Genomic DNA, 26,333 nt, shown 5'->3' on the forward strand with positions numbered 1-26,333 from the left:
TATTTCAGTAAATCAAACTTTTCATTTAAAGCACTGAAATACAGCAGCAGCTCAAGGCCACACTGTATTTTTTAAAGTATGTTAAAGGGATTTGACCCAGGGAAAAACAAGCATTTAAAAACAAAGTATCATTGCTCTTCAGCTATTTCAGGGTGCCCCACCAGCAAGTCACCAAAACAAAAAGGCAACTCTCAGTTCTCCAAGGTTTAACTCCCAACAGGAGACTCTTTGCTAGAGGAAGAAATAAGAATACAACAATAATGTTACAAGAGGCACTGATCCTGGCTTTATTCACTTTAAGATACATCCAACATTGTTATAGCTCACTTGAAATTCAAAATGCTTTTAAGAAACCAACCATATAACCTTGATTTTTCACCTTACAGCGCTGTCAAAGTTTTCAAATAGCAAGTGAGTGACTCCCCAGCAATACTGTGCTCTGTGTTAACATACAAAGGTTAAAACTTAGTAGAAACCCTTCAAGTTGTGGTGTTTGCTGTATTGCCTTCAGAAGGACCAGCTCCCCTGGGGAGGAGGCTGCTCCCCTGACCCGCAGGGGGGGTGCCCGGGGCCCTGAGCTGCTGCACCTTTCCCTCCCCATGGGACGTTTTGGCAACCAAGTGACAACTGTGCCCACTTCTGCACCCCAGGGGGGACCTTCACTCCCCATCTGCATTCCCAGCTGGAAGAACTTCTACACAAAACCCAGCGAGGACAGCACCAGGTGTCCCCTCAGGTCACTGACACTGCCAGCAGAGGAAGGGCATGGGAAGATCCTGAAGCAAAAAGTGTTAATTTGGAACCCAAATTACTTGGCAGTGTCTCCTGCAAATTCAGGATTTATAGAAGACTGTGTTGCAGCCACCATACAATGATATTTAGACCTATTACGTTTTTTTTTTTGCTGCATTTAGATTCTTTTAAAGTGATGAAGAGTGCAGGACTTCAGAAATATAAACGTTTCTCTATTAGAAATTGCAAAATTTAGTACTATGACACTATGAAAACTTACAGTACAGTTTATTGATTCTGTGTTAAGATTCAGCACCAACCTGGTGCCTGAACTGTCTCAGAGCTATTTTTGCCTAATTAAGCCTGTGCACAAGGCACCCATGGCTGTACAAGCAGGAGCAGAGCTCATGTTGGCCTGTCAGCCCTGGGACTCTGTGCCTGGCTTCTCTGTTTCACGACAGCATAACTAAAACAAGCCTGTTATGTAAAAGCAAAATAACCTTTATCTTAAAACTTCATTCTGGGTCTTGGACATAGCTCAGTGACATGATCTGCAGAACAACACACCAACCATTCCCACCAGTGTTTGAAGAGGAAACTGAAGGAAAAATCCAAATCCAAGACACTCACTGTTATAGTATCTTTAATTTATCTCATCTTTTACAGAAGTCTGAACGGATTAAAAAGCACCTCCTTTCCCACCACGCTCCTTACAGTTGGTAAAATATATTCAATGAGCAAATGTATGTGAACAGCTTGAGGATCTGCATCTTGCAAGGATTTCACAGACCAATCAATCAAAAGCCAAAATTTCTTGTGGTTTTTACAACCTCGCTTTAATACAACGGTAAATCCACTCGGATGGCAAACCTGTCCAGTCCCATCTCCCCAGAACACTTTGCCAACTGCAGCGTTGGTTAGCAAAGCTAGTTAGCTTTGGCACGGAGCTGTGCTCTCTTGCCTGTGACAGCCTGGAAGCCGGTTTTGATGCTGGCCACGGAGCAGCGGGAGTGGCAGGTCTCGCACTGCAGGAAGTATAACCGCGTGTCCTTCTGCAGGATGGTGTCCGGGGAGCGGCACGTGTGGCAGGTGACGTACTCCTCTGCAGGGACAAAGGGCACTGCTCACACAGTCCTTCAGCTAGGAACCCTAACTGTCACAGACACGTTTTATGAAAAGTCCTTTCGCTAGGATTTTTTCTCCTGAGAAGCTGAGAGGCCTCAGAAATTAAATGTAACCATTGATTATCTGCTGCTGTGGAATGCAACAGGTGCATCTGTGATCGGTGTCATGTGGTTGTGGTGTGATGTCATGGTTTGCCTCAGATACCTCGGGTATCTTCACCACAGCAGCAAGAACTCAGAAAGCAAATCCAGCAATTCTTTTAGGAGCTGGAGAGGCTTTGCAGTTTGCTCTCCATCCAGACTGAATGTGAACTGCTGCATTCTTGTGCAGCCACTGATTTCTGTTCAATATCTGTGTTCAAATCCCTCTCACAGCCTGGCCTCTCACCTTCTTGGATACTATTGCAGTAATCTGGGTCCTTGCTGCTGCTGCACAGCTGCCTGCAAACGCTGCTCAAACACACCCACAGCTCACAGGGGCTGACTGGGAACACTAAAATCACCCCTGGTTAACCAAGAGGAGGTTCTGTATGGTACATTAGGTACTGACACTGTTTTAGTGTTAATAACTGGTACAGATTTGCCACTGGTGTTCCCTGAGCTCCTCTGCTGAGGTGTCAGCAGCTCTGGTACTGACACAGCACTAAAGCAGGAATTTTCTGACACATATTCTGAGTCCTCTGACCAGCTGTGGCACAAAAAGGTTTTGGGGATTCATTAAGAAACATTCTTTTACCTCATGCTTATGTGATTTCTAAAAGGTACACAGGAGAAAATTCCACTAAGATGTGGACTCAAGTCTTCTGTTTGTCAGCAAGGGACACCAGCACTCATGGGAAATTTGTACAGTGCTTTTAAAGAACATTTTTCTGATAAATTTTGGAACAAAACAGGCATTTGAACAGAACTTATCTTAACACTGCATCTGTCAATTCATGGGTACAACAGACTGCAAAATCAACAACTACTGTTGTTTTCCACAGTCCTCATCAAAGCCAACATATGAGGCTCAGATGAAAACAAGCAGTTCTCAAATGCTCTGCTTTCCCTGGCATGCTTTAGTGCAGGGCAGAGTACAGCACCTGTATTTGTGTTATTCCATAATAAAGGAAAATTTTAGCTCCTGAGCCTCCTCCATGGTGGGCACATAGCTGGGCCACACATGGGCCCATGGGCATCACAAGGGGCTGAGAGAAATCTGCAGTGGCAAAGGGAGTTCTACTTACTGATATATCTTCTCAAGACATTTTCTATCTGTTTTTGCTGGAATCTTCCTTTGATTACCAGTTGGTTGTTACCATCTATTGAACCACTAATTGAAAAGAGAAAATTAATTACTTGATTTGCAGGTGTGAAGCATTAAAACAAATCAGGAATGTGAAGCAAGATAGGGATATAATCTTCAAGAAGAGCACAGACAGAATTGTGTTGTAGGGACAAAAAAATTTAAATCCTGAGATACTTAAGAGCTACTTCCTAGAGGAAGTTTTGCCCAGGCACAACCCTCACCTGTCTGTCACAGGGGAGTGAACAAGACCATTCCCTTGGACTTGGGAGTTTCCCTCTGTTCCTCCTCACTAAAATGTTCTCTCCTCAATCACCCAGCACAGCACTGAAGTGCAGGGAACCCTCGTGTTCCAGTCCATCTATACAGATCTAACCCCAAAAATGTTATATTTGACCAATATCAACCCTAAGCACACACACAGCCCAGCAGCCTTACCTTGTACCCAATTCTGCCAACAAAAATGCCAGGAGATGTTTTGGCTGACGATGTAATCTAAAAATAAAAAGTAAGGAAATGTTTAACCTTCCCCTTCAGAGAAATTTGGTATTCATACAGGACTGGCAGGGTAAATCCAATTTGAGTCAGAAAGTTTCAAAGGGAACAGTGCCAGGGGTTTGCACCAAAGAGCACACACACAATTACTGAGGACACAAGGAACCTGAACAGTCCACACAAAAAAAACCTCCCACTGTCCCCAACTCAAAGTTACAGCAACTAGTGAAAAGAAGTTTTCCATTAAAGATTTTCCATTCTTACTGTCCCAACCCCTGAAAAAACATTAGTAGCTACCATTAAAAACTCCCCTTAGTTTTCCAGGTCCTCAGCAGGGTTTCACCAGGCCTGTTTTCTGGCACATTTTTGATACCCATCAGATCTGCATTCCCAGAATTGCTCACAAAGAACAGAGCTGCCTTCACATGGCATAATTAAGACAGATATCACTGCAGAAAACAGTGGGAAAACACTACTGGAGTCCACATCATTTACCAAGAGACCAGTATTTGTAGTCAGCTCAAATTAGAAAGAACTTCTCCCACCCTTCTCCTCGAGGCTTGCACATAAATGTCACTGGTGACCCAACTTGCTAGAACCCAATGAACTCGCCAAGTTTCAGCCCATGTACCATTTTTGTAATTTAAGTATAAAATTAGATATTATCTCAAAAAATCATGCTCAGAAATATCTTCTCACAGAGAAATGTAATGAGCTCTCTGACTGAAACAGCTTCCACTCCTGGTTTGCCACAGCCACTTGCCACAAAACTCTACAGGAGCACAGAGCAGTGCATCCATCTGGGATGGGAAATCCATCTGCCTGGGAAATCCAAAGGGGAAACTTACAATTTGCAGATATCTGTGAAGTTGACAAAAGACGTTTTCTTGGTCCCTACTCTCACAACCTGCGGGGGCTTCATGACAAATTTCCTCTTCTCTCCAGCCACCATGTCCGGGTTCTTCTCCCGCATGATGTTAAAAACTCTGTTGAGCAACTGCAAAAGAAAGGATTCACAGCCATGTGAGCACTGGCCATTCCTCAAAGCACCTCACCTCTAACAGCACTCACAGTGAATAGCAGACTACCTTTGCCTAAGAGCATTTCCTCAGCTGTTCAGAACACATTTAAAGTGTTCTGATAAATGCAAAATCCCAACACTGCCTCCCCAAGGGTTTGCTTTGCTCATGGCAGGGGTGTTTGAACCAATACTGTCCCCTGTGAAAGTTACTGTGATAGAAAACATGCCTTGTTAGCTTCTGCTCATGAGCTTCTGACTACAGGTCCTTCACTCTGAAGTCAGAAACAGAAAATATGAGCATAAGGCCCTACTGATGCAGATGAACATGGAAAATATGTTTTAAAAGTCTCTGGAACATTACCTCATCATATGTGTAGTCCCTTTCTGAGCCTGCCCACGCAGGTCCTGACTGAAGGCTAAAAGAAATTCCATCATCTTTTTTGCTATCTTCATCCTCAAAAGCTGTAAAGAAAGTTTTTGGGATTCATTAAGAAACATTCTTTAACCTCAGGCTTACATGATTTCTAAAAGGTACACAGGAGAAAATTCCACTAAGATGTGGACTCAAGTCTTCTCTCCTTGTCAAAAAGGGGCACCAGCACTCATGGGACATTTATACAGTGCTTTTAGAGAACATTTTCCTGATAAATTTTGGAACAAAAAAGGCATTTAACAGAACTTATTCACATATAAGGCGGACTACATTTCACTTTCACCATCTCACTGAGCTAGGTTATACTTGTACCTTCATCCTTCTCCATTATCTCATCTTCATCTGGAAACTTCACATTCTTCTTTTTCTTCTTTTTATTGCCCAGCATGATATCAAGGTCATCTTCAGGTTCTACTGTCTCTGGCACATCTCCTTCAATTTTCAATTCCTGCAAAGAAGTAAGACTGTAGTTTATCCATGTAAACCACAGCCCTCCATTGCACCAGCAATAACCCCACTGTAGGGGTGAATGCTGCTGACACCCACCACAGCCCTGAAACCCAACAGGTAAGAATGGAATTCCAGCATTTTGAAGAGAGCTCTATACCCTGCACTACTGCCATAAGCAGGGCCAGATTTGCACCTTCTGGCTGAACTTCTGGCTAGCCAGGAACAAGGTCAGACTGCACTTAAAGGCAGCAGCCATCTGAGGACAGGAGGGAACAGAACACCCCTCATGGCAGCAGTAAGGGAAAGCAAAGCTGTGCTACTCTTAATTTGTTATCACAATTCTGCACACTGAAAGAACACAGAGCAAGTATTTTGGCCCCTGAGGCAGATCAAAGGAACATTTTCTTCCCCAAAAGGCAGAATCTGAAAAGAAGGTTTATGCATAACATAACATTTCTCTGTCCTCTTGCTCTCTGGGCTTGCCAGTTACACTGACATGTGATACAAAAACACTACTTGGAATAAAACTTGAGAAGAGTAAAAATATCTTGTACACCTTCTGGAACACAGCACAGTAGCCAATCCTTTCTAAAGAAAACACCAGAGTGAAAACAGATTTCTTGGCAGATATGTGCACTTAATTTGAAGTGCTGGCCTTTAGAGGACTGCTCTGTCTGTGGCTTCTGACATCGTTATCTCTCTAACCCCAAAAGACAATTAACCTTGAGGTTAATCAGCCATTCCTACAGACTGGTGAATTACTTGCTCTTTGTGCAGAGCAGGCAGGGTTTTTCTACTTCTGGACAAACAGCCCAGGCAGGAACAACATGTTCATAAAAAAAAAATGAAAGACACATAAAGTTTGGTTATGAACTGCATCAAGACACAATGACAGACTTGAGACACCTCCTGCACTGCCAATCTCAAGAAAATGGAAGCACGAGAGTTTTCAGCCATAGTCAGGTTATGTAAACAAACCTTTACACCTTCTTCTGCTTCATCTATATCAAATATCTTTTTTGTTTTTTTCTTCTTTTTCTTTTGATTGAAGAAGTTTAAATCATCCAAGTCATCTGTTGTATCTAAAAAACAAAACCAAAGGAATGCCTAAAGAAGTGTAACTGTAGAAACAGTTCAGACATTAAGGTTCCTAATTGACATCCAAATCTTTAAAACTTCAAAAAATAAGATATGAGCAATGATCTGTAACCCCTGTGGGTATCTTTCAGGTTTGAAGAGATCATTCCCCTCTGCCCCCAAATACTGCTTTAATAACAACTGTGTCTTTTGATTCTTTAAATGTTTTATCTTTCTTTCTGCTGCACAAGATAAATTAGTCACTTTTGTCATTAGAGATGCTTGGACAAAAAAAAAGAGAAGTGCAGGAGGAAGATACAGTTTCTTTGGTCTGCAGCAGGAGCTAATTTAGCAACAAACTGGATTTAAGTTAATGGCCCTCTGAATTAGGTAATCCTGAAATTACATTGGCCTCAATTTAAAAAGCAAGGTTTTATACACAATCACACACTTCCTGAAAGATTCCAAAGAACACTCTGGTTATCACATTCAGAATGGTCCAAACACTAGGAACTCCTTTAATGATGTTTCTTTTATTCATACCATTGCTTAATTGTTCAAATGAAAAAGAGCCATAATTGTGGAATTATTGCAACAATTGCACGTGCAGGATTTAAAACTTCACACTATTTTAGAGTCTCTTTTCAGTGCCTTACACAAAGGACTGAGTTGGTAAATTGCAAATTACATAAGCCCCTGGGAGCCTGGTGGTGTCTGTGAACGTGATTCCAAGCAAGAGGGCAAGCTGCCCTCCAGAGAGGCAGCAGAGAGCACTCACAAATCTCTGAACACACCAAGGCTCTGGTGTTCTACTCTGGGATGCCAAATTCTTGAAACTGGGCTTGTAGTCTCCAAACAGCACCTTTGAGAGTTTATCTACATGGATTCACTTTACCTTTCTTCCTGCTATCTTCTTCATCTGCTTCAACATCTTTGTCTTCTGTTGGCTCTGGTTCAACTTCCTTTGTTTCTGATTGCTGAGTCTCTTCTGCTTGCGTGTCTCCTCCTCCTTCCTCATCCAGCATGAAGGGCTTCTTCTTTTTCTTCTTCTTCTTGCTCATAGTAGGATCGAAAATCATCTGTAAAAGTCAAGAGCTCCTTAGCAGCTCAATAATCATCCCCTATTTATTATTTATAACTTTTCCCAAACTGCTCTTCAGCTTCAACCTCAACTGTGTCAATTACAAGGGAAAACTGACAGAGTTCACAGCATTGCTACTCTCCCTGCAGTCCAAGTTTGCTGTCATCTATTTATTAGTGCAGCTGAGAATATGTTAAAGCTGTGGCTGACAGACTTGCTACCATCTCTATTTTATGACCATTATGGACTCCAGTTTTGCAGTAATACAGCACCACTCCATACAGAGGACAAAATTTAACCCCACCAAAGCAAATGGTCTGATCACTTCCACTTCTGAGACACACTGATTCCCAGATTTATTCAAGGCAAGATGTGCCAGCACTCTCTTGACAAGAACACTCTGGATGAGGAGGAGACCTAGAAGGGGCTGGTGACAGAGCAAGATCTGCATCAGCTCTGAACACTGAAATGGCAAAGGTCTCATCCTTCTCCCTCCCCAGACTGAGAAACTGAACCTCAGACACCAAGTGATTAAAAGCTGTTAATGAGCTCTTTAGCCAGCAAAGCAGCTTAATTCACCTTGTCTGGCTGTGAAGAACCCCAGACACTGGCACTAACCCCAGACTCACTTTTAACCTATTCATCATCTGCAGACCTGAGGGATTTATTCCAACACATTAAAGTTTTTTGTTTCACTTCAGACACAAGCTGACATCCCAGCTGCTGGTCACTTTGTTACACACATCTGCCTGGACTGTCACACCATAGTGTACATTAAATACAACCATTTTAGACACTTTCTCCAATGTTCCTTGTCCAGTAATGGAAGAATGCTCTCACAGAGCTGTCCTTCACCATCACGAAGACCCTCACTCAGGAAAGAACCAGCACTTCACCACGGAGCAGCTCTCCAACTTGCTGCCCAGCTACCCTTTTGAAGTGTGGTGGTTTTCCTCTCCCCACAACACAACCTTTCCTTGCACTTCTCATTCTCCTACACACGCTGTTCTTGTGATATACTTCCCATTTTCTGAAACATCCATGTTTCATACAGGCTCTACCAAAGGCATCAAACTGCTTTGGGTGTCTGAAGCACAACATCCCCAAAGCCTGCACATACACGGGGGCCCCTGAGGCTTTCAAGCTGCTGAAGTGGGTCTTTAGTTGCACACACTGCGCTGGAATGATCTTCAAAAGAAAGCCAGAGGGCTTTTCTCTGCTGCTTCCATAGATAGTGGTGTGAATCATGCTGCTGCAACGCACAGAAATCACAGCATGTCCAACTGGTTCCACGTCTGCTTCCTCCTGGATGTCCCCAGCCTGCTGGGACAGCAGGAGAGCTGCCTGCATGGCAGTGCACAGCCTGGGATCCAGCACAGGAGGTTGACTCATTTCCATCAAGATGCTCTGCAAGACTCTGAAGAGGTTTTTATTGTTTCATGTGAGACAAGCCTAAAATCATGTCTCAATCAGATGTAACAGTTTCTAAGAAGGAAACAGCCCACCCACCCCAAATCACTCTTTTTGTGAGGGAAAAGACATCTGAACCACCATAAAGCATCTCCTGTGAGGGAAAAGACATCTGAACCACCATAAAGCATCTCTTGTGTCTACAGAGACAGTGTCTGCAGCCTGACCACACTGAGCTGAACACACCAAGACAACTCCTCGATGCAGGAGATTGGTTATCAGCACCAAACCCCCGTGGCCTTGAGCAGGGCCACCCCAGCCAGGCTTCTGCACACCCAGCACCTACTCAGAACATGGCACACTCCACATCCTGAGGAGGATGAGGCCTAAGCCTGAAATGTTTTGTTCACCAAGGGCTTCAGCAAGCACTCAGCAGGAGCCTTAGGTCACATTTGCTTTAACAAGTCATGACATAGATGAATCAGCCTGATAACCCAGCTGCTCATGTTCTGGCTTTCTGAGGCAGGTGTTTCCAAACTTTCTTTATTCCTTTTCTCTGCTCAGCACATTGGCTTAGTCTGAACTTTATGACACCATTTAGTGCTGACAAACTACAAAGTTGCAGGTTTTCTACTGAAGGAACCTCAGCTCCCAGCACAAACACAACAAACCTGGATGCTTTTCCTGTGTGAAAAAAATTATAAATTCCTGTCCTGTTCCTGCTCTCAGAGCCAAATTCCCATATGGGGTTTTCTCCTCTGTAGATCACATGGTTCCTTGTCACATCCATCTCCATATACCTGCTCCTTACTTCAAGTGCCTACACAGTCCAAATCCCAATTTACAGAAAATTAGCAAGTGAACCGAGGGGGGAACAAAATCAAAGTTTCATAGATCAAATGCAACTCAAGACTGAAGCCAATGAACCTCTGAGCTGCTGTGATGGTGGCACATAGTAGGGATTCCAACAGAAGTCACAAATAAATCCCATTCCCTTAGTCTGAATAATAAATGGTCTGAATTCTATGAATTAACACAGGCATGTGTAAGAGGCAGCCATCACCCCCGCCCTGATCAAGTCAGTTCAGCTGTCCCTACATTACAGTGCCTTATGTCCAGGCTGAGGGGCAAAATTACCAAGGCCAAGCAGCACTTAAATTTGTCAAAACACAGCACTCTCTACTGCCTGAAGCTCCACAAAACTGCAGGGTTCAAAGAACTTTTAGAGCTCCAGCAGGATTATGTACTTTGTAGGATTTTGAACAAACTGAGCAGACATTAATAGACCACTGCTCCCCACAACTGGGCCTGTGCTGCCCCTGCTGCGTCCCAGCTCTGGACAGCACTCAGGGATGTTCCCAGCAATGAGTTTCATTCATACACAACTCTGAAAACCTTAAGCTACAGCTCAACACAATGAATGTCTCACCATCTATCCCAGTTTCCAGTGTTAATTTGTCTTCATATGGCTTGACCCTCCTTGACTTCCCAGGCTTTAAAAAGTTTCACCAACTTAACACCAATATCAAAGTGTTTGGCTGCCAGCAACCAGAGACCCAGCAGTTCTAGAAGGCACCTGCACTCACTGCACACCAGCCTGAAGAACAGTGCCAGCTCCACTGGGTTATCTGCCATCATCTTTATTTTCTCTGTCACATAAAGCAGCCCAGAGGTGCAACTTCACTGTGGATCCCAGGAATCACCTCAATGTCAAATTAATCCACTCTGCAAGAAAACCAGTTTTACTGATACAAACTAAATTCAAAGCAGGACACTCCACAAACTGCTCTGTGGCCCTGTGATCATCTGAGTAAGACAGCACCTGATGCAAGCATTCCTGAGTGCAGAGAACAGCCCAGAAGTGAGAACTGCAGCTCCCATGACACATCTAGGCACAAAAATGCAATGTATTCGTTCTAGATGTTAAAGCAGCTGAGTAAGTCAGCCACAGCTACCACTAAAATAAGTCGTAATTACAGCAGTTCTCCTTTATGACGCAGGACAAGCCTCTCTGAAAGGCTTGAGTGTTCACTTTGCTCTGAAGGAAACAAGCCACACAGGTATTTTAAACAACACCAGAGAGAAGATCCAAAGCCAGAAGCAGCCATCTCCTGGATCCGGCCAGAGCAGCTTCCCACGGGCTACACCACGCTGATGAGCGCCTCACACACGGAAAACTTTCCTTTTTCCCATGAGAGCAATGGAAATGAGGCCAATAAAGCTGCCAACACAGGGCATTTACAACAACTGAAAAATTTCTCAGACACAGATGTATAAACCTCCCCGGTACTGTGCCTAGACAAACACCGCCAGATCCGGACAACATTTAGTCATTATTTGTTTAGATGTTGCTATTCAGCTCTCAAGGTTAAAACCCGAGATATTAAAGCCCCAGAAGGCAAGTACTAACTGTCTAAAGGCTGCGTTTCGCTAAAGAGTGCAGAACACGACGGAGAGGCGGTGGCGGTGCCATCTGCCTCCCTCTCCGGCTGCTCCGCGCCAGGGGCGGCCGCCGGCGGCACACCGGGAGCTCCAGGCCTTGCCGGAACCGGCGGCCCCAGCACACACCCGCGGGCCCGCCGGGGCTCCAGGCAAAGAAGGCCCCGCGTCCGGCCCGGCCTGCGCCCCCGCGCCGCCTCAGCCCCGGCCCGGCGGGACCCCCGCCCGCCCCGGCCCCGGCCCCGGCCCCACGCAGGGCGGAGGCCGCGCTCGCCGCAGGCCTCAGGCCCGGCGCCCACATGGCGGCGGCCCCGGCGCGGCGCAGTGCAGCCCCCGAGCGAGGCCCTCCCGCGGGCGGCAGCGGCGGCGGCCGGCGGGTCTCACCTCGTCGCCGGACATGTCTGCGGCGGGGCCGCGGGCCGGAGGGGCCGGGGTCGCTCGGTGCCGCGGGGTCAGTCCGTGCTCGGTTCTTGCATCAGCGCCGCGCGCCCGCCCCGCCCGCGCCTGCGCGCGCCGCCGCGCCGCCTCGCGCGACTTGCGGCGTTCCCGCGCTGCGCACGCGCCGGGCGGCGGCGGGAGCGCTGAGGGCGGTGCCGAGGGGAGGGGAACGGAACGGAACGGAGCGGAACGAAATTCATATAAAAACCTGCCGTGCTCGCACAACCTCGGGTCCCAGCATGGAGTGGGGTGGAGGGCATCATAGGGCAGCAGCTGGTCTAAACTCCCAGCTCCGGCAGGGCCACCCCAGAGCACATCGCTCGGGATTGCGTCCAGATGGTTCTGGAATGTCTCCAGTGAGAGAGACTCCACACCCTCCCTGGGCAGCCAATTCATGGTCACTGTACAGGGAAAAATTTCTTCCTCCTGTCCAGGTGGAACTTCCTGGGCATCGGTCCCTGCCCGTGGCTCTGGTGCCGTTGCTGGGCCCCAGGGAGCAGAGCCTGGGCCCTGCTCTGCCCCTCCTGCACACAGGGACAGCCAGGGCTGGGGGCCCCTCTCAGCTGGGGCTCCTCTCCAGGCTGAGCAGCCCCAGCTCCCTCAGCCTTTCCTGGGCACCGAGATGCTCCAGGCCCTTGCTCAGCTCCAGGAGCTCCTGTCCCTGCTGTGCTGAGGAGCCAGAGCTGGACACAGCACTGCAGATGTGCCTCACAGGGCTGAGCAGAGGGGCTGGATCCCTCCCCTCCTGCTGGCAATGCTGTTCCCAGTGTTTTCCAGGATCCCAGTGGCCCCCTTGGCCACAAGGACCCACTGCTGGCTTGTGGAGAGTTTCTTGTCCACCAGGACCCCCAGGTCCTTCTCCACAAAGTTGTTTCCCAGCAGGTTGGTCCCAGCCCATGCAGGTGCCTGGGGCTGTTCCTCCCCACATGCAGGACTTTGCTGGATTTCAGAAGGTTCCTCTCTGCCCATCCCCAGCCTGCTGAGATCCCTCTGAGGGGATGCACAGTGACCCTCATGGGGAGGCATTGCTGCCTCATCCAAGTCATTGATGGGCAAGTTCAACAAAAGGAGTGAGCCCTGGGGAACCCCACTAATGACAGGCCTCCAGCTGTGCCACTGTCCTCTCTTGGTGTTGGCATTCCCACACAAGTCTCCTTTGCTTGCTGAGCTTTTCCTGCCCTGGCTCTGAACAGAGAGCTCCACCATATCCTAAAAATGAGCCCTCTAATGGGACATGCTGTTGTAAATACCCTGTTGTCAGAACATCAGAGGGGCTTCTTTGTGTGCAAGAATGTGCATTCTTCTGCTTTTTATTAATATGAAAAAACCTTTGGAACTCATGGCTCCTGGGACACAATCTGTTCCTAAGGAGCCTCTCCTCACTTTTGAATACAGAATCACAGGATCAATTAGCCTGAAAAAGACCTCTGAGACCATCGAGCCCAAGCTATGAGCCATCACCACAGTGTTAACTACATCATGGTGCTGAGTACCACATCCAGTCTTTCCTTATGCACTTCCAGGGACAGTGACTGCACCACCTCCCTGAGCAGCCCATTCCTATGCCTAATCATCCTTTCTGTGAAGAAATTCCTCCTAAATAATTTAAAATAGTTTAAACTATTTAAATAAATAAATAGTTTAAAGCCCCCAGGCAGATGTCATGTACCAGCTGAAAACGAGAGCTGACTTTGGTGAGCTTGTTTGGGTACAGGTTGGTTGGTCAGCCTGTGTGATCCCCAGAGTTGGAGACTTGTGGGTGTAGGAAGTATCTGGCCAGATACTCAGAGTAGCTGGTCCAAGCTCCTTGCTCACACAGGGGCAGCAGGAACAGGTTCCTCAGGACCTTCTGCTGGGGTTTGAGTATCTCTAAGGATGGGGCAACCACAACTTCTTCGTGCAACCTGTTCCATCTTCACAATCAAATGTCATTTTTCTAGGTTTAAGCAGAATTTCCTGTATTTCAGCTTGTGTCTTCTGTCCCTTCTGTCACCCAGAAGAGTCTGGCTCTGTCTTTTTTTCACCTCTGAGCACACTGATATGATCCCCCTGAGCCTTGTCTTTTAGAGGTTGAATGACCAGGCTCTCTCAGCTTCTCCTCATACCGCAGATCCTCCAATCTCATTGTCATAAAATCACAGAATGTTTTGGGTAGGCAAAGACCTTAAAAATCATCTAGTTTGAACCCCCTGCCATGGGCAGGAACACCTTCCTCATTCCATTTCCCTAACACTACCTAAGAAAAGAGCGTGGCGCCAATGAAAACAGCTATTTACCACGAGGTGTTAAAACTCTGCCTCCCAACCAACTCTGACATTTAAAGGTCATCTGTTTCATGCAAGATATAGTGTCAGAGCAGGCAGAGCCATCAGCCCAAACATTGTTACAGGGTTTGTTTTACATTTTAATATTTCCAGGTCATTTGGATTCTTCGAGGCCCATAACTTCCCATTAGGGGACGTCAATTTATGCACACTCTATCATTTAACTTTGTCATCACCTACAAGAAACATTTTGTCTATCCTTGGTCTTCCTTTCCTCTGCCTTTCCCCCTTGCCTCAGTGGGCAGTGAGGGCCCCCAGCATGGTCTGTTAGCAAAGCCATCACTTTGGAGACAAAGCAGGCACCAGGACAGGACCAGTTTCAGCCTTTCCCAAGATGACTGCAATACTTTTCTGTTAAACCCCTGAAACCCAACTTCAAAAGATTACTTTTCTTTCTTGCTTCTGTATCACCCCATTTCCCTGGGTATTTTCCCCACATTCAGGTCTTTGTCACTTCCTCTTATGTCACAGGGATGCTGCAGATTTTCAGGTACTGCAGGCAGCTCTTCTTTAATCAGAGAGTCACAGAATATCCTGAGCTGGGAGGGACCCCCAGGATCACCCAGGGCAGCCCCAGCCCTGCCCAGACACCCCAACAACCCCACCCTGGGCATCCCTGGCAGCTCCTGGAGCTCTGGCAGCCTCGGGGCCGTGCCCATTCCCTGGGGAGCCTGGGCAGTGCCAGCACCCTCTGGGGAAGAGCCTTTCCCTGATCTCCAGCCTGACTCTCCCTGGCACAGCTCCAGCCATGCCCTGGCTCCTGTCCCTGGTCACTGGAGAAAATACATTGATCAGACATGTTTGGTGTTGCTGTAACACTGAATGTGGTCTCCCACCAAATTCTTCCTTCTTTTGCTGCAGACTTTTGCTTTGATATTCCTGTCATGAGCCTGTCTGCTCTGGGATGCTTTTCCTTGGCATGAAGCTGGAGCACATGGAGTGCTGATGGCTGTGCCTGCACTGCCCCAACACCTTCCTCACTGCCCAGGGCTCACCTAGACCAGCCTCCTGTCCTGAGACAGGATAATGATATTTTGTATCCTCCCCAGTTATGTGCGTCTATGCTGTTCTTAAAAACCACCATGGACAGAGATTCCCTCCACAGCCTCTTCAAGTGCCTGACAACAAAATTTCTTCACCCTTCTTGCTGTGAGTTAACCCAGCGGCTGTTGCAGTGTCCCTGAGGACACACACACCAGCTCAGTGTTCCCTGTGTGATAACCCACGGACCTTTGGAATATCACTGTGCCCCTTCTTGTCTTGCCCACACAAAACATGCACATCCAGCCCCTCCAACCATTTCATTCTCGATTCCATTGCTGTCTCCTGCACCTCACTTAAGGTCCATATTCCTACAGCTCAGTGCTCAGCTCTGAGGATAGCCCTTCCATCACATTCCTGGGCAGTACCAGACCAGCTCAGATAATTCCCTAATCCCTCATCCATAACATACCTATTAACACATTCTAGAATAAGATTCTCTGTTTTCTTTATCAGTAATACTTGGGCAATGTGTTTTATTGATGACAAATACCCTGAGATACTCAATGATCAAAAATCCTGAGATTCCCTTCAGCTGGGCTGCCTAGTGAATAACACGTAACATAATGTTGTGCATGATACCTGGAAAACCTCAGGAGAAAAGGAGCTGCCAGGAGTGCTGGGCTGGGGTTTCTCCACACAGACAACAAAACACTGTCTCTGAAGCTCCTGGTTGTAGCCACACAACATCAAAGCACACCTGGAAGATCACCTTACATTGATTTTTCCCCTTCCCATGCCAACAGACTGTTCAGGATGCAGGAATGCCCTGTTCTTTATTTTTCCTTGCTTTCTTTTAAATTAATTAAGTTCCTGAAGTGGAAGAGTGCTGGTGCATTAGTTGCTAGTTAGTTGTTACCAATTACATTTTGCCAAGACCTGGTGGAACTTGTATCTTTGATCTGATATTTTGGGGAAAAAAATCCTGCATTAGTTTTGGTAAGAAAAGCACAGTCTGGGTTAAAGAGCTTGTAGAAACACACAGAATGACAGATTTACTCTAAATTTTTTCTTATTTTGTTGAAGAGCAAGAGTTGTGACAATAAGGAAGAGGCCTATGAGCCAGCAGATCAAGTAGTTTTAACTTCAGTAACTAAAGCTCAGATCCCTACAGCTCAGAAACTGAGTGCAATACAAGTACTGTGCAGTTACCCAATTACAGGGACGAGCAGTCACAGTCTGGGAGGAATAAACTTCAAATAAACTGCCACAAATTCGGGGGATGGCACAGTGGAAATCCCAGTCATGGGAAACACCCTTGTGGAGGTTGTGAGTGTGTTTTTGAGTATTACCCAGCCCTCAAAACAAATTTCTCATGGGTTTGCCTGGCTAAATTCTGAGCCCTGCTCTTGGGCTCACTGTGGTGCTGAAGCCAGACTGTGCCACGGTGCTAAAACCTGAAGACAGATCTTGTTTGAAGCAGCCTAAACTTCAAACTACACACCTAAACTGAGGTTATGGAATCCTGTTCAGCCTGAGGAAGAGATGAGTCCAGAGAGACCTTAGAGGCCCTTCCAGTACCTAAAGGGGCTCCAGGAGAGCTGGAGAGGGACTTGGGACCAGGACCTGGAGTGCTAGGACAAGGAGCAATGGTTTCCCACTGCCAGAGGGCAGGGTTAGACAGGATGTTGGGAACGAACAAGTGGTGAGGCCCTGGCATGGACTGCCCACATAAGCTGTGGCTGCCGCCTCCCTGGAAGCGTCCCAAGGCCAGATTGGATGAGCTTGGAGCAGCCTGGGATAGTGGAAGGTGTCCCTGGCAGGGAATGGAACGAGACGGGCTTTAAGGTTCCTTCCCACTTAAACCGTTCTGGAATTCCGCGATCCCTGTGTGTCGTGAGTAGGAAGAGCCATGGGCACAGCAGTCATCCCAGAGGGCCGCGCCTCGGAGCGCTCCCGACCCCGGGGATCCTGGTGGGCCCCGATCCGTGAGGGGATCCCGAGGGAAGGCCGCGCCCGCCGCCGCCGCCAGAGGGCGCCTGCGCTCAGCAGCCCGGGCCGGTGGTGGCGGCAGCGAGGCCGGCCTGCCCGGGTGGGACACCGGGACACCGGGATTCCCTTCGCCAGTCCCGGGGAATGCCGGCGGCAGCACCCCTCCCTGCCCTGCCCGAGCACGGACACCGGCATGTGGGATTCGGGATTCCCTGCGCCAGTCCCGGGGAATGCCCGCGGCAGCGCCCTGCCGAGCACGGACACCGACAACGGGATTCGGGATTCCCTGCGCCATTCCCGGGGAATGCCGGGGTAGCGCCCCGCCTTGCCCTGCCCGAGCACCGACACCGGCATTCGGGATTCCCTGCGCCAGTCCCGGGGAATGCCCACGGCAGCGCCCTGCTCTGCCCGAGCACCGATAACAGGATTCGGGATTCAGGATTCCCTGCGCCAGTCCCGGGGAATGCCCACGGTAGTGCTCTGCCCTGCCCTGCCCGAGCACGGACACCGGGATTCGGGATTCCCCGCGCCATTCCCAGGGAATGCCCGGGGCAGCGCCCCAGAGCCCGGACGCGGCAGCCTGGCCCCAGCAACCCAGAGGTTTTCCTCTTTCTCCTGCACCTTCTTTGGAAAGGGGCTGAATGGAGGCACAGTGGCTCGTGGTACAGCTCAGAGCACTATTTTTTTCCAGAATATTGGAAGATCAGTCAGCTCTCGGTTCAAATTGGCCAGAAACAGTGAATCCAGAAATTCATGGTTGACACCATTGGTGCATTCCCTGAAAAGGGAAGTTTAAACACGCCACCCGTTATATCAGAAGAAGAGGGGAAGGCAGGACTTTGTTCTTCTCCTGTCTCCAGCTCTTTGCTATAATTTGAACATGGTGTTTGAAAATATTTTCAACAGTTACTGAACAAACCAGGTACTCAAAATCCACTGAAAACTGTAGGTGTAGGGAGCTCTGCTTCCCCTCTGCCACAGATCAGTTTGCTAAATTTTTGCCTGGACAGCTTTAGAGTGTCCTTTGAAGTGAATGCTTTGTCCAGTGTGTGAGAAATGCTCATGTTGGGAACTGTAGCCTTTAACAGGTAACTTTTATAGTTGGATTTCTGCCAGCCTGCTTTGGCAGCCACGGTGCAAAGTCTGTCCAGGAGCTCCCTGGAGCCCTAATGCACAGATTGTTGCTATTTATTGCTCTGCTTGATAAAAATCCCAGAAAAATCCATTCAGGAATAAAATAATATGCAGACAGAGCTTTTGATAGGTACCCTTTCCAATACAGAGTGGAAAAAAAAAAAAGAGAAAGAGAGAAAACATTTTTGGGTATTAAAAAAGCTAGGAAAATGAACACAGAGCTTGGGCAAGCGCTACATGTGGTTGAGAAAGAGCAGGTGAGGCTGGGTTGGTCCTAGAGCCAAGAACAAGATTGATGTTCAGTCCCTCCTGCACACGAGGGACAGAGGACTCTGCCTTTGTACATAACCAAAACTGCACTGATATTCTCTGTCTCCATCAGCCTTTTCTCCTCTCACAGACAACAGATGCAAGACTCACATTTGTAAAGGCATTACTTTTTTCACTGGAGACTTTCCTTCCCTTGAAGGCTAATTGAGATCAAAAGCGCTCAAAGCACTGCTGCAGTTCTTGACTCACACCTCACTCAGGAAAAATTGTCACTAGCTTTGGTCCAGGCCCACCCTGTGTACACAACATTTTAATTGCATCCATTTAAGGAGGGAGTAAATCCTGACTGAATGGCCAGGAAGCACTCTGTTCCAGGTCTATATGACAGAAAGCTGCACGTGGATAAAAATGTCAAAGATGTGCCTAGGAATGAGGTACAAGAGCATAAAAAACCTTTTCCCAATCTGATGGAAATGCCACCTTGTCTTGATTTCCAAAGCCAGGTGTCTGCTAAGGAAGGCGGGAGCCTCCCTGAAATGGAAAATGTAAACCCCCCTCCTTCTGAATTGCTATAAATTTTTAATTAAGAGGCTATCAGGTAATGATATGGGAGCAGGAATAACAGTTCTTTACTAGGGAAGAAAATAAAAGGATAAAATAATCAATGCAGCAAACTAAACCAACACTGCCAGAGTCAGAACCCAACCTGACACCCTGTGGGTCAGGGTGCTGGCAGCAGTCCCATTGGAATTGTGGCTCAGCCCTCCTGCAGTGTCAGGGGTGGTTCTGCTGGAGCAGGGATCCTGGAGAAAGGTGCAGTCTCTCCTCTGAAGATCCAGTGGCAGAGGCAGCTGCTGTTCCTCTGGGAAATCCAGTGGAGAAGCTGTGCTGGTGTTCCAGAATCTCCAGATTATATCCAGGTAGGAATGCTTGGTTCCTCCCTCTGGGCTCACATCTCCCAATGGGATGCTGTAGTTCTTATCAGCCATGCAGGGACATTCAATAGCTGTTATCAGCAGGTGTCCCCCTGAGGGAGGATTGGGTGTGGAAGAGATAAGGGAAACTGCCCACTGAACAGAAGACAGCTGCCATACAGATGGCAAAGAGAATACAACTTGTTTGGCAATCCAGGACACAGCTTCTGTCACAAGTTGTGAGTGGGAGGAAAATGGACACACATGGACATGTGATTTTGGTTATTTTCTTGTGGCAGCCCCTTAACTGGAAGTTGACACATACCTACTAGTGATAATTGGCAATATGAATCAACACCAGGGCTTAAGTGTTAACAGACCCAAATTACACCTTGGTTCTGGAATCCCAACAAAGTCCTTGGCGAAAATAAAAACAATTAGATCCATTTCTAAACTGTCACAGATCTGTGAATGCAGATATTGCACTGAAGCAGCTCCTTGCCTTCCTATTACCTAAATTTATGAGTGATTAACTTAAGCCCAGTCAAAATAAATCTGCAATAAAGAAAAAACAAATGTTGAGTGGGTTTTAAAACCCCATTTTAAGCCATTCTCCATCTCCACAGACCATGGATACTTTGTTCAATGTGTAAGCCTTGCCATTCTGGCAGCACCCACACTTTTGCAGGGACAGATGCACTGGTCAGACCAGGTGACTGCACACACAGGAGGAGGCTTGTCTTGGTTTGAACAGACAGGTGTCTGCTAAGAAATGTCGCAGACATCTCTTTGTGAAAAAATCCTCTCTTTAGGATTTTTCCTTCTGAGAAGCTGTGGCCTCAGAACCAGACATAAACAATAGGTTATCTGCTGCTGTGGAATGCAACGAGTCCATCTGGATTGGCCCAGCTTGGATGTCTATAATTAATGGCCAATCCAGAACTGAGCTCGCTCGGACACAGTCGGAGAGAGCGGCGTTTGTTATCATTCTTTACTTTTCTTTCTTAGCTTGGCAGCTTCTGGAAGTCTTTCCTTCTTTTTCTTTTAGTATAGTTATAGTGTATGTATATATCTTAGAATAATAAATCAAGCCTTCTGATCATGGAGTCAAGGATCTTGTCTCTTCCTTTACCCAAGAACCCTTGTGACCACCATCACAAAGAAAGGCAGGAGCCTCCCTTGAAATGGAAAATGTAAACCCCTCCCTCAGAATTATTTTGAAATTAAGGGGCTCTCAGGCAAAGGCATGGGAATAGAAATACCAGTTCTTTATTAGGGAAGAAAAAAAAAAAATTAAAAATGCAGTAATACAAACCACTGCCAGAGTGAGAGCAGGCCCTGCCCCCTGTGTGTCAGGGGGTGGCACAGCCCCATCCCATGGGGGCTCAGCCCTCCTGCAGTGCCAGCTGTGCTGCTGCTGCAGCAGGGATCCTGCACAAGGGGGGAGTTTTCCTCTGCAGCTCCAGGGCTGCTGCAGATGGGCCTGGGCTCCCTCTGGCAATGCAGGGCAGCAGAAAGCTGCTCCTCTGGCAATGCAGTGGGCAAAGGCTGCTGTGCTGCTCCAGGCTCAGATTGGATCCAGGTAGGAATGCTTGGCTCCTCCCCTGGGCGCAGCATCTCCCCATGGGATGCTGGAATTGGATCAGCCCTGCAGGGACACTCAGTGGCCATGGACAGCAGAGATCTCCTGGAGGGAGGATTGGCTGTGGGAGAGATAAAGAAAACTGCCCCATGAGCAGCAGAGAACTGCCCCACCTCTGACAGATGGAGACAGAACACACAGCCCTAAATCATATCTTACAACCCAGGACAGGGCTGTCAGCTCCAGGAGAAAAATCAGGGGGATTGGTACAAGTTCTGCTCCATCTTTTTCTAATTAGCACCTTATTGTGCAAAGTAGGAAAGAACAAACACTGGACCAGTCAGCTGGATTAAGGGACACTGTGCAACTCACCCACGTTTGTAAATGGGATTTCTGTGCAGTCATGGTTGGAAAATGGAGGCTCAGTGTTTTTTGTACACAGTGAAAATAAAAATGAAAAGTTTTATTCTGGGCATATCATGGCCTTGCTCACAGGGATGCTAGAATTGCTTCCAATATCTTGAAGTTGCTGGCCCAAAAATTAACTTTTTTGTTCATCATTCTGACTGTAAGGATCGTCTTTGATTCTGTGAATTATTTCAAAAGCAAAAAGAAATAATATTTGGTTCTTTGATCTTATTTTCAAGCAGTAATGTCATGGAAGAAGGCTGGAAATGCCTTTCCTTGACAGGGAGAGGAAACTGTTCAGTCCAGAAAGTTGGTGTATTTGGTAAATTTGAAAGCCTTTGCCTTGCCTCAGTGGTGACAGCAGAGCCACAGAGACCATTCAGTAAATTACAAAGGAGATGATTTGGTTAATGAGGGGGGATGATTTCATTAGTCACACATTTTGATAGATTCCATAGCCATGGACGAGCAAAAAACACTTTTAAGAGTCCCAGCATCACACCATCTCACAGAGACCTCTGGCTTCACACACACCTCAGCTGGCCTGGGAGCACGGAATGCTCTCCCTCTGAGGCTGCTGGTGCCCCTGGAAAGCTGGAGAGGATCTGCCAGAGATGTTTTGTGGAGCTGCACAGGTGTTGTGGCAGTTCCTGGGCTGGAATCCTCCCCCACAAGGCACTTTACAGCACTGGCCTTTTGGAATGTGGAGCCAGAAGGAAACACTTGGAAACACTTGCTGGCACTTTGCCTCAGGCTCTGAGAAGATATCAAGTGCCCAATAGCCATTAATTTCTCACTTGAATATCACTGGAGCACACGTGGGGGCTGTGCAGCCCCTGCAGAGGGTACACCAGTGCTCAGCCTTCCTTAGGAACAAACTCTGAAAAGGGGCAATTTTAAAACAAGATGTAAGAATTTTTTCCATTTTGCAGAATTCAGATAGATCTGAGTTGCAGGTGAAGATGCTAAAAATAAGAAAAATAGCTTTGTAAGACAGGCAGAAGATTCAGTTATGCAGTGAAACAGGATAAATGTGTCTTAGATGAATATCAGACAGGGCTTTGTCTACAAACAATAATATTTTTAGCCTGTTAGTTTCATGGAATTGCCTTTCAAATCCTAACTTCAGGCCAACCTGTCTTCAAGGCACTAAAAATTTTGCAAGCTCTGTTGGGCCAAGAATGCTGCTTCTGTATCATAGCAGCAGTTAGAAAAGAAATGCACAAAGATTATTTATAGTGTGAGCATGTAGGCACAACTATCATTAAATCCATACTCAGAAAAATAACACTTGATTTGCTCCAGATGCAGGTGAGTTGCTGGACCTAGTGCTTTACAAGATGCTGATCCTGGGAGCTGAGGGTGATTTCAGTGCCTGGTGTCACCAGAGAACCTGAAGTCTGCAGGATCCAAATGTCTGAGAGTTTAAACCCAAGCCTGCACTTGTGCACAAAAGCAAAAAACGATCATAGAATGCTTTGGGTAAGAAGGGACCTTAAATCTCATTTTGCTCCAGTGCCCAAGATTTCCCATAGGAAATCTTTTCCATAAGGATCGCCGTGGCTGTGTTTGCTGTGCTAAGAGCACCTTTGGCAGAACCAAACAGCATCAAATACACCAGGGAAGCCTCACAGGGTGTTCAGGGCACTTGAGCACATCTGGATCTGCTGGACCTCCAGTGGTGGGCAGCTCCTACAGCTGAGACCTGTAGGTACAACCCAGCTGCAGCTGGGAGAGGGAATTCCAAAGGCAGCCTCTGTGTCCCTCCCTCCTCTTCACAGGCTCTCACAGCAGCAGGTTCTGGGCATTCATCTCAGTGACTGGAGCCTTTACAGAATGGAAAAAACAAAACTGTCTCCCAGCTCCATGTTTGAAGGAAATCTGAATCCCTTACAGAGCAAGAATGCGTGATCCCCTTTCCTCCTCTGTGCTGTCTAGTGTGTGTACAATACTGAATCAGCCCTGCTTGTCTGCAGGAACTGATGTTCTGTTCCAGCAAGGGACATGGCAAGGGAGTCATGCTCTGGCTGCTGCTTCTCTCTTCAGTCTCTGCAGGTGGTGGACAGCAGCAGAGAAAATATTCTGTGTTACAGGAATAAGCCAAACAGAAATGGATTTGTGGTCACAAACCAACAGGTTGCTCACAAACAAACAAACAAACAAACAAAAAAAAAGAGGTTAAGACAAACAGAACTGACACCCTCCAAAGAAAAAAAAAAAAAAGAAAAATCCAGAAAACCAACCAATCAATCCAAAACCCAACAGCAACAACAAAAAAACCCCAAACAAACAACAACAAAAACCCATAAAACACCAATCAAACAAACAAACAAACAAAAAAAAAAAAAAAAGAGAGAGAAAAAGAAAAAGAGAAAAAAAGGTAGCAATTAGCATTATCCTGGTGGCCACTGGAGCAGGGGAGGAGCCCCTTCTCAGGGTCTGTGGGACAAATAGCCCAGGGTTTCTGCCCACCCATCTAATGGGGCTTGTCTTTGAACTGCAAATACAAATCTAAATACACATTGATTCCCAGCTCTGGGTTTGAACATAAAGGCCCAGAAAAGAAAGGCATTAGGTGGAAATGGGAAGCAGGCATCCCTTCTGATCTGCCAGTAGCACCATCATCTTCCCAGTGAGCTGTCTGGAAAACTCTGGGCCCCCAAAGAGTAATTTCAGTATAAGTATTTCCCATAATATTATGCTTTCCCAGAAGTATTTCTTTCATGGTAAGAGAGCCATGACATTCCTAACAAGGAAACATCTGCCTTGGTATTGAATACTTTTGTTTATAGAAACAAGTGAGAAAGAAAACAGAAGTCAGGAGCCCGAGTTGCAGAAGTGAAAACTGTATTTCTTCTCCAGTCACCCTGATCTCTAAATCATCTGAAGGCATGGGCAAAGCAGCTGAAATGTGCCTGGAGATTTATGAAGCATTGCCTCATACCCAGCTGCTTTGTTGCCCTCATGCACTACATTATCATTTGGCTGCATTTTCCACTCCACACAATCGATTTTAATTTTCAGTGGAGTGTTAGCGTCAGAATATGAGTGCCACAAAGATTTATCCATCCCCATCTACATCTTGAAAAGGTTCAAGCTATTCAGTTACTAAAATATGCTCTAAGAGCATATTTAAAGAGCTGGGAGGTTTGCACAGTTTGAAGGCCTCTAGCAGCACCCTTGAGAGCACCTTTCATTTTTGCTGATTTCCTAAATGAGGATGGAACAGTCACGGCCAAGGCTGGACCCAAGTCCTGCAGGAAGATGATGTTTACTTGAAACATTCAAATTATTTAGCCCAGGAGGCTGGTTTGAATCATGCCCTGATGAAGGGGCAGATTTTGGCTCAGTGGAGGGAGATTGTTCATTCTATAATGAAACCCTTTCTGCAGAGAAGCCCCTTTGGAGACAGCCTGACTTTCAGGAATTCCAGCATGACTGTTCTAGCATTTCCTCCCTGGCCTGTGAGCACCACATCTTTGCAGCAGCACTGGGGAGGGAGTAAAATCCCTTTCTACATGCCTCTTTCCCCTGAAAAATTACCCAGAGTTGGGAACCCCGTGCATTAAAGCGTCTTGGACCATCTCACTTCAATTCCATTGCCTGTGAGAACAAATCCCAGCTTTGCCATGGCTGACACTGGGTTTGTGCCCATTGTTCTGCTCTGGATTACACACTGCTCCCAAACCACAGGCTGCAGAGCCCAGGGATCCTGATGTTCAGCACTTCCCTGCCATTTGCATCTCCTTCTCTTTGGCACCCCTTGAGGACACAACTCAAGTGATTTTCTGAGCTTGGTGCCACAGTTCACACAGACAGGGCAAGCACAAATTTGTGCTGTAACTCAAGACACTGGGTGGAAGGTGAGGGACAGCCCAGCCAGGGAGCCATTGGGAAAGAGTTGTCTGAGGGGGACAGCTCCTGCAGTCCCTTCTGCACAGGAGGAGCTAGGAATCCTTCATTTGTTGAAAGATTTCTCCAATAACTAACTCAAGTCCCTTGCAGTAAGCAGTCTGCCATCTCAAAGTTACTTCACTTTGTTGCCAGGAGGGGAGAAAATCTAATTCACTGCCTATTGTTATCCCTGCCTTTTTCTAGGAGAAACAGACTGTCCTGTGTCTAGACCAAATTTATGACTCTATTATTGCTGCCGCAGTGGCAAAGCCAAACTTCTGTAAACAGCAAGGAACAGAAACCCAGGACAGAGATAAATCCAACTCGTAATGTCATGTTTAGCCCACCCGCTCACTGGTGACTTGGAGATTTCTTCTGTCCCTGACTCTTGCCTTTCCTTTCTGTTTTAAGCACAATCTGGAGCTCTCCTCATGTGTCAGGACCCAGGACATTCCTCTGGCTGCCCTGGAGAACTCAAGACCCTGGCAGGGGCTCAGAGACCTTGGCACGGAGTCAAAGACACCTGTGCCTTTGATTTTAACCCATGGAAACAATTACCAACTTGTGTGAAGATCTACAAGCCACAAGAGTTTGAGTAGAATGATAGTTAATTTGTCACAGGGTGAAAAAGTAGAATTTTGGGGTTTTAGAATGGGGGTTCAAGAGGCAAGATGGAGGAATCTGGGTGTGTCCTGTCCTTCTCCTTCTTCTTCTTCTTGTCCTCCATCTTCTGCTGTGATGGTGACACTTTTGGATTGGTCTAGAGTAGAGACAAACTGTCTAATGTGGGTGATAGGTATTGGAAAATTATTGTAAATAAAGTACATGTAGTTTTTAGTATAAAAAGAT

General features: G+C 46.9%; 1 protein-coding gene across 1 annotated transcript; it reads right to left on the bottom strand.

Annotated features, from left to right (window-relative positions):
* Positions 1-266: 266 nt before the first annotated feature.
* On the bottom strand, positions 267-12,064 carry EIF2S2 (eukaryotic translation initiation factor 2 subunit beta). Its single transcript, XM_030963147.1, has 9 exons — positions 11,932-12,064; positions 7,513-7,696; positions 6,519-6,622; positions 5,403-5,538; positions 5,019-5,119; positions 4,485-4,633; positions 3,580-3,636; positions 3,083-3,168; positions 267-1,834 (listed from the first exon to the last, which is right to left on the bottom strand). Exons 1-9 carry the CDS (start codon positions 11,944-11,946, stop codon positions 1,659-1,661), a joined length of 1,008 nt encoding a protein of 335 aa, XP_030819007.1. The 5' UTR covers positions 11,947-12,064; the 3' UTR covers positions 267-1,658.
* Between the last annotated feature and the right edge of the window lie 14,269 nt (positions 12,065-26,333).

The sequence above is a fragment of the Camarhynchus parvulus genome, chromosome 20 (assembly GCF_901933205.1).
Source record: "Camarhynchus parvulus chromosome 20, STF_HiC, whole genome shotgun sequence".
Lineage (NCBI taxonomy): Eukaryota > Metazoa > Chordata > Aves > Passeriformes > Thraupidae > Camarhynchus > Camarhynchus parvulus.

What these genes read in the sequence shown, in the direction of transcription:
- EIF2S2 (XM_030963147.1), bottom strand. An exon ending in GATAATGGAGAAGGATGAAG is followed by an intron (nt 5,120 to 5,402) that starts GTACAAGTATAA and finishes CTTTCTTTACAG; the next exon opens with CTTTTGAGGATGAAGATAGC. An exon ending in GGGACTACACATATGATGAG is followed by an intron (nt 4,634 to 5,018) that starts GTAATGTTCCAG and finishes TTTCTTTTGCAG; the next exon opens with TTGCTCAACAGAGTTTTTAA.